The 8,518-nt window shown below is 36.0% G+C and overlaps 1 protein-coding gene across 1 annotated transcript; it reads left to right on the top strand.

Annotated features, from left to right (window-relative positions):
- Positions 1 to 757: 757 nt before the first annotated feature.
- LOC149541342 (thaumatin-like protein) lies at positions 758 to 8,282 on the top strand. The gene is made up of 3 exons (XM_089796618.1): positions 758 to 943; positions 4,104 to 4,552; positions 7,718 to 8,282. The coding sequence occupies exons 1-3, from the start codon at positions 895 to 897 to the stop codon at positions 7,949 to 7,951; spliced, it is 732 nt and encodes a 243-aa protein (XP_089652744.1). The 5' UTR covers positions 758 to 894; the 3' UTR covers positions 7,952 to 8,282.
- Positions 8,283 to 8,518: the final 236 nt, after the last annotated feature.

The following is an 8,518-nucleotide window of genomic DNA, read 5'->3' as shown; positions in this document are numbered from 1 at the left end:
CATAGCTTACCTCTCACTTGATCGAGTTCTTGGCCATTGGATACCTCTCCTTGTGAATCTCCCTTCATTCTAATTCCAATTCCAGTTTTCAATTTTAATTCCAACTTTTTAGTAGAAGATCAATATACTTGCTTTAGATTAAAATTAGAATTTAGAAATTCCTATTCTATTTTCATTTTTTAAAACAAGAAATTCCAATATTAATAAATTCTAATTTCAATTCAAAATCCCTAGACCCCCACTACTCCCTCTTGAAAAGGCCAAACAATATTTCCATCTAAAACTCCACGGTACGATCTTTTTCCTGCTAATTTGCCGCTTCAGCATTCAAAATGCCATCATGTCTCCTCCGGCCTCGCTACTCGCAAAATTTAAAATTTCCCTCGAAACAATAAACAACGTAGTTTAGAAAACATCAACGAACAATCAAAGATGATGACTTCAATCAAATCCCGTGTCTCCATGTGGGCCAATGAAATTAACTCTTCATAACCAAACTTTAAACTACAGCTTAGGATTAATATTGTCATTTATTGGGTCGTACCACCTATAAAATTCCCGCCAACACACCGACGCCATTTGGTGAACCGACCATGCCTGTACTCGTAATTTCTTGGTTGCAGTGCCCTCTACACTCGGCAGTCAGTCAGTTCTGTCAATTTCCTCTGCCCTGGAGCTTTAGTGCGCAGCTGCAGTGAGAACCGTGCGGACCTCATCTCTGTACCGGATTTTTTACTTTTTTGTATTTTTTACCTCCTTCCAACCATTGGTTCTAAAGGTACTCATCTTCCTCTCTTGAAATATGCACGATTGAAATCATCAGAGCTGCAAATTTGGCTGCAAGTCGAAAGATCTTGCTTTTTTAAGCTGTTCAGTGTTTTTTCGCTTCGCGAAATGAGGATGCTCCATGTTATTTTTGCTGTATTTCTTCTCTGTTTCTCTGGTAAGGTTAGGGGATTTGTTAATTTTGCTGCAACTTAAAATTTCTAGCATTTTCAAGTTCTGTTTTTAATTTTAATTTGGCGAAATGAGGAATCTTCATGTTATTTTTGCTGCATTTCTTCTCTGCTTTTCCTGTAAGGGGAGTTTATGAAGGAATGTATGATTTGCATTTTTGTCTGCGAACTTCAAATCTCTTGTTTCTTCACAAAATGAGAAGCTTCATTTGTTTTTGCTACAGATCTTCTCTCGTTTCCTAGTAAGAGGTTCTGTGTTTTCCTTTTTCACAAGATGAGGAGCTTCGTGTTGTTTTTGGTGCAGTTCTTCTCTAGTTTTCTAGTAAGAGAACTTTATCTAGGATTGCAGGATTTGCAAGTTTGCTGAAGGTTCAAATATCTTGCGTTTTGAAGCTGCTCTGTGTTTTTTCTCTTCACAGAATGATTAGGCTTTATGTTGATTTTCCGCAGTAGTTTTCCACTACTTTCTGGTAGGAGAAGCTTGTTAGGATTTATTGAAGGGGCTGACTCTGACAGAGTATTTTGTATTTCGTGTGATGAAGTGTAACAATTTCACATTTCATATTTGTTTGTTTGGAGTTTGTAGATTTGATCTTGTAAGGAGTTTCGTAGAGTTCAATCGAGAATCTCCCCTCAGCTAGCTTATCGGCTCTAAAATGTATTTTCGAAGCAACACACTTTATTATTTAGGTTACAGTAATGTTAAGTTTATCAAATTTTTATAGTTTATTCTGATGATTGCGATCGTTTTTGGATTATACTGTGGATTGATGTTTTGCATCAAAGTTCTATATTACATTATTTTGGGGTGATATTGTGAGATTTTCGGAGTCGAAACTCTGAATTATATTTTCTGATGCCTGATAAATTTTCATTTTATTTTGATAATAAATTATCGATTGCGATCTCTAGTTATTTTTATTAGTTCTCCCCGAAAACTCTCGTCGACATACCTTGTGATTTAGCTCTGTAGCCTCGGAATTTGCTCTTCATTACTTACAGATTTAAGAACATGGGCTTTTCTTTTTGAACTCAACTAAAAGATGCTAGTGATTTAGGAAATAGAAAGTGTGAAAGCAGTTAGCTTAAAAAGATTGTTGTTTATGGAGTCGGAGTGCTGCTCATCATCACGGAAGTAAGGAGGAAGATCTTTCTCACTTTGGAATGATTTTGTTGCATTGTCGTGTCCGGAAAGATCTTAGATCTCTTCTTTATACCGATCCTGATACATTATTTGTCCGGTTTCTTATGTCCAGCAAAGTTCAGCAGTTTTCATGTTTCTTGGAAATATTGGTTTGCTCTGTTAACTTCATTAGATATTTGCTGACTCTGAAATATGATTGTACTGAAGTCGTAACAAGATTGGCTATTTGAGAATATTGTTCTGCTTTGATCGCGAAGTATGAATGTATTGAAGTTTTAACAAGATTGGCTATTTGGAAACATTGTTTCGCTTTGTAGCGTCCAGCGAGAAATGACGTCATTTACTTTACACATGAAAATTTGAAGTGTTACTCTCAAATGGAATCCAGAAACAGCGTTATCAGCATTACTTTGGTCAGATGTGCGCCAGAATAATGAACTGTTGTGAAGTCACCCAATTTCTCTACACGTCATACTAAATTTCTATTTTTTAAAATTCACCTTTATTCTCTACCTCTAACCCTATAGATGCAATACAGCCGTAGCAGGCTTTATTCTGTATGATAATGTGTACTGTATATTATTGTTGTGGGGAAATGTCGTTGTTCATAGTTATTTACTCTCGCTGTTAATGTAATATGTAAACCACTGTAATTCTAAAGTTTGTATAATATCTTGTCTATTATATATTATATATTAAATTATTGTCTATTATATATTATATATTAAATTATTATTTTAGATCAGATTTTTTAATTCTTACTTAAATTTTTTTTTTTAAGTCTTCTAGTAATTGATAAATATAAGATATTTTTGACAACAATCAGATTAATGCAATCAGATTTCCACAATCCATCATAGTTATGTAAATCAGTTTCTGGATTAGATTGTTTGGAGATTTTTACCATCAATGTTTCGAATCACACTACGTGATCCATCATGAGGATTAGAGAGCAAGAGATGTCAAATAAAGAAGTAATCACACTACGTGATCCATCATCAGGTTGAGAGAGCAAGAGATGTCAAATAAAGACTTCTTTATTTGACATCTCTTGCTCTCTCATCCTGATGATGGATCATGTAGTGTGATTCGAAACGTTGATGGTAAAAATCTCCACACAATCTAATCCATAAACTGATTTACATAACAATCAGATTCTCATATTTTTATTAGAAAAATATTTATTATTTATTCATATTTTATGAACAGTGGCTCGGTGAAATTTATCTCACACACTTAGATTTCATCATTAGTTAACACTCATTTCATCTAAGCGATGTTGACATAGATGAAACATCAGAACTTCATGGACTATTTTTTTTCTACTACTTTATCTTTAATTAAATCCACTCTATAACATTAATTATTCACATTATATTTGAAAGTATTAAAATTAATTTATATAAATTTTAAAAATATATTTATTAATATTGAAAAATTAAAATTAACCACAGCGACCACTCCAATGTCTAAATAGCTAACTGAAACGTACATCTTACCAAAGGTTCACAGGTAATTTTTTACAATTTCATTTACATCTTTTAAGTTTTAGCTAAACTTCTGGGACAAACTTAACAAAATTCCAACAGATGAACGGCCCTCGGTAGCCCAACTTCCCTACCCCTAAATAAATGATTCTTAGTTTGAAGTTACCTTCTTTTCACGGAGCAAACAGGTACGAAAGAACTATAAGATTCCGGCCATTGGTCGTCGTTTCTAGGTGGTCCTATAGGCTGTTTGGGCCATTCATTCATTCAACCACTTACCTTTTCGTTTACTTCTAAATAAACACCTCAAGGGCCAAATCTACTGCTAATGTCTGCCGTGCTCCTGATATTCCCTTCTTTTCTCATATTGCATTACTGTATAATGAGCAGGCCAAATCTACTGCAAATGTATGCCCTGCTCCTGATATTCCCTTCTTTTTCTTTTTTCATATTGCATTACTGTCATATGAGCGGTGAACGTAATGGGGTTTTCCTAATCTGTTCGACGGTGAACAGGCGGCAGTGATGTTTGTGTCGGGGCAACGACATTTACACTGGTGAACAAGTGCAAGCACGCAGTATGGCCGGGCATACAACCAAGCGCAGGCAAAGCGGTACTGGCAAAGGGGGGTTTGCGTCTCCTCCCTCACCGAGCCGTTTCCATCACCGCGCCCGCTGGGTGGTCGGGTCGACTGTGGGGGCGGCATGGCTGTTCTTTCGACCGCACTGGAAAGGGTTACTGCGTTACCGGTGACTGTGGCTCCGGCCTCTTTTGCAATGGCGCTGGCGGTGCCCCACCTGCAACCCTAGCTGAGTTCACGCTGGGCACCCTGGACTTCTACGACGTTAGCCTCGTTGATGGCTATAACCTGCCACTCGCCATTGCACCTAGGCGAGGCACGGGGAAGTGTACTTATGCCGGCTGCATCAGCGACTTGAACCCGAGCTGCCCACCTGATCTTCAGGTAAACATTAGGGTTTATCAATTTCGCAATTTTTGTTTTACTGCCTGTATTTATTTCTAAATTGTAGTCTTCAATTTCGAGACTAAAATTGAATTTCACAGTAGTGAAATTGGTGTCCATGATAGGCAACGCTGGATGCCTAATTTATTTTAAGTTTTTTTTACTTAACTACCTAGTGGTATACGACGATGGCACGGTTTTTTAATGTACATTTAGTAGGAGGGACACGATTGAAATAGAAAACATTTAATTCTGTCAGTCATAAACGTGTACCGATCAATTTCATGGAAGTAATGTTAAGTGTCCTATATGAGAATGTATAAGGTGGAAGTGTTTTAAGGTCTGGTAAGCTAAATTGGTGATGTTAATGTTTCGAATGAATGAATGGATGACAGATTTTAATAACATTCATGAGGCCAGAGCAGTCTAAGAGACCACTTAGAAAAGCACATCACCTGAAAGGGCTGGAGGGCCCTAAGTATTTTAAAACTGCTTATTTAGGTCCATTCTTCTACAATGAATCTTGATCATTAAATTTGCTTTCTTGCCCAGCTGTGATTCTTCAAAAACAGAATCTGAATTGCTGGTTGCTGGGATAATATCATAGCTGGAACGAATATCAATGTACCTGGGCATTCCATGATAAAATGTCATTCTGTCTCCATCACTCCTGTGTTGCAAAATAAACATGTTCTTTCCTCCCATTCTTCCTTTTGGTAGTATCCACCTACCCGTTTCACACCTCAAATGGTGGGAACCTGTTCTAAGTTGAGCTATGATCATTTTTGCCTTCATTTGATATTTGGTCTTATGTATGCTTTCTCCACCTGCCTCTTTGGATTAAATTTTTAGATATAATAATTTTTTTTTTCGCATCTTTTTTGCTTTGACCCTATTAGACTCTTGAACTTTTTATTCACATAACTTATTTATTTCGCCATTGTTATCTAGACATTCTTGCCTACTAATATTCCACTTGAAGTAAGGTTCAATCTGCTTTGACTGTTTTTTTGTTGGTAGTCTTGTCTTTCCTCTGTTTTCTTCCGGGGTCATGACTTTAGTATGTTATTTGTTTTCAATTATTTTTAAATCAATTCTTTTTGGGTAATTGGTTATATTTTGTTTCAAGGTGGATTTAATCTTGAAAAAAGCAATATAATCCAAATTTAGAGCTTTGAATTTAAATTGGGCTTTTGTTCTCTTGAGATCATGCCTTTCCTTTGCTAGTTTCATTCCTTTTCTAAGTTTTTTTATTTTGGCCTGTATTGTTTGTTTGTCACGACTCACCATCCTTTTGTTAGTTTTGCTAGCCTTGTAAAGAAAATAGTAGTCAAACTCTTTGTTGTCTATATATGTGTTTGGTATTTGTGCTGCTTGTGTGAGATTGATGTTTTATTGATTTTGTTGAGGAATTCATTAGTTTTTGCTAGTCATGTTTCTCTACTTTTTTTGCGAGCCTCTTGAAAAAGTGTAGTAATCAACTGTTAGGTTGTATATATGATGTTATGGTTTCTTTAGCAAGGTTTGTATTCTGAATATTGACTTCGTTAATTGATAGGATTATTTTTATTAATTTTGACAAGGGAATTATCAGACTATATGATGCAGTCAAAATGTTGGTAATACACTCATATTGTGAGGGTTCTGAGATAATGTATATAAGTGTTTTTATGTTTGTTATTTTTAACGAAAAAAACGCTTAGAAGGTGAAGAGCTTAATTTAGAAAATTAATATTGTTACCATATAATGTTCCAATGAGCAGATGCTCATGGAAGAGGTCTTGCACTTGAGCTTCTTATGTCTGGGGAAGAGGATTAATAGCTGTACAGTGGTACACTTTAGCTTTGTGCATCCAAGCTTTTAAAGAGTACATCTATTTTTCGTTCAGCATATTTATATATGTGAATAGAGTGAAAATTATGTTTTTGATTAGTAAAAATCTACCTGCTTATCAATCGACTATGTAATCATACCAGCTATGTCTCTGTTTAGTAGTTCAGAAGTATCTCAAAAAAGGATAGAATCAGCAATTACATCAATTTGAATTCTTTTTACAGTGCAAATGAATACTTTTCATATTTCAGAAGTATCTCAAAAGTATTCATTTGCACTGTCAGCATTTTTTACATCATCCTTGTACAGGTTTTGCGGGGAGGAAAAGTGTCATTAGTGTAGTGATTGGGATATCTTTGGAGATGATTGGGGGTCTAAGGCTTTGGGGGGAATTATTCCATTGAGGTGATCTCTGAGATGATTGGATTAACGTTTTGGGGTGAATAAAAGTGTCAGTGAGGGAGGGTTTAATTGAGATTCTTTTGAAGATTCTTTGGTCAAAATTTGATGCCATTCTCGCGTTAGCAGTTTTTCAATTTAGCAATGTGAGCCAGATTTCAATTTAGCTGTCAGCATTTTATTCGCCATTCCTGTGTAGCTTTTATAATTGCAGCATCTTGAATTCTCTAATTTTCAATTAGACTAAAAACCTCAGACTTCTCAGGGCAGAGGCATAGGTTAGTAACGCTCGCAGAGATGAACTTATTGATAGTATTTTTTTCTTACCTGTTGAGATTTTTCTGCCGACATGGTTAAATTTTTACATCCCTCGTTTAGCTTGGTTGTAGGTTTGTCCTCGATGTTTAGTTTTGTGCAGCGGTGGTACCCGCATATTAACCCATTTACACCACTCTGGACTATATGGGGTTATTACATATCTCCTGTTTGTCTTGTTATTGATTAATTAACAATTGATGTAACTAAGGGAAAGATGCCTATATCGATTACTAGTATCTCATTTTATTGTTAGTCTGTTTATTGAATTTGATTGTGTAAATCATTTATATCAAGTTGATAATAAAAATTGTTTACACAATCAAGAATAGCAATACTGATGAATTGTGAAAATCTGATAGCTCTAATCTCATTTCAGGCCAGGCTCTCATTTAAATTTTCTGTAAATAACTCAAGCACGGTGTATTGTCATTCAATACCTAGGAGTAAGAAATAAGTAACCTAAGCAAACCTTAAAAAGTACTTTTGAAACCTGACAAATCATTAAGATGGAGATGTACTTTTAATATTGCTTATGTACAAAGTGCTGCTGAAGTGTCTGTTGCCAGTATTACTTATTCTTGAGTACTAAGCTGTTAGGGTTTTCTTTCTCTCAGGTGAAGAACAAGCGGGGCGAGGTTGTGGCTTGCAAGAGTGCATGCTTTGCATTCAGTACGCCACAATATTGTTGCACAGGGTCATACGGCAATCCTCAGACCTGCAGGCCTACTAGTTATTCTCGGGTGTTTAAAAATGCATGTCCCAGAGCCTACAGCTATGCTTATGATGATCCTGCCAGCTTAGCTACATGCTCTGCCGCCGATTATCTCATTACCTTCTGTCCCCATTAAGTGGTGCTAGTTTTATCAACTCTTATTTGGTCAAGTACGTATTGCTAAGTTATTTAGTCAGGTACTAATGTATTGTTATTGGATGCCTGGGTTGGAAGTAGGTAATTGTCTATGACTATGCATCTGTCTTCGTATAGTTTAGGCTCATTTAGTGTGTTAGCCTAAGCTTTTACTATTTGGAGGCTGAGAAAATGCCATGCATGACATGGCAATTTGTTTGTTTTCAGTTTTTTAAGCAGCGCCTGGCTGTAATCCGGATGTTCAGAAAAGTACTTCCAGTAGGGTATGGTATTTAGGTGTGTAAAATGCAAAGACAGAAGGGTGTATTTTTTTTGAAGATATGATAATTGTACTTTGTGCATTTACGATGTTCGTCGTTGTTTTCCTCTTCTCATAGTGCAAACAATATACAGTCAAGCTCAACTTGATGTGAGTTTAGCATAAAACCACGTCTTACTAGATAGTGACACTTGTAGTTGCAATATTTAAATCGACATTTCCTATTTCCTAGAGTCATTTAAAGGGTGAACCTCTTCCAATTCGTGTAGTCATGTACAAAGTGGCTTA

Source organism: Cupressus sempervirens, chromosome 8 (genome assembly GCF_028749045.1).
Source record: "Cupressus sempervirens isolate cs-2001-9-10 chromosome 8, ASM2874904v1, whole genome shotgun sequence".
Taxonomy (NCBI): Eukaryota; Viridiplantae; Streptophyta; class Pinopsida; order Cupressales; family Cupressaceae; genus Cupressus; species Cupressus sempervirens.
Note: the sequence above shows the minus strand (reverse complement) of the source record. Positions and strands in the feature narration are given on the sequence as shown.

Bases quoted from the DNA above. Each gene is read 5' to 3' on its own strand.
- LOC149541342 (XM_089796618.1), top strand. From the start codon at position 895: ATGAGGATGCTCCATGTTATTTTTGCTGTATTTCTTCTCTGTTTCTCT. The intron at 944-4,103 runs GTAAGGTTAGGG...GACGGTGAACAG, and splicing joins ATTTCTTCTCTGTTTCTCTG to GCGGCAGTGATGTTTGTGTC. The intron at 4,553-7,717 runs GTAAACATTAGG...TCTTTCTCTCAG, and splicing joins GCTGCCCACCTGATCTTCAG to GTGAAGAACAAGCGGGGCGA.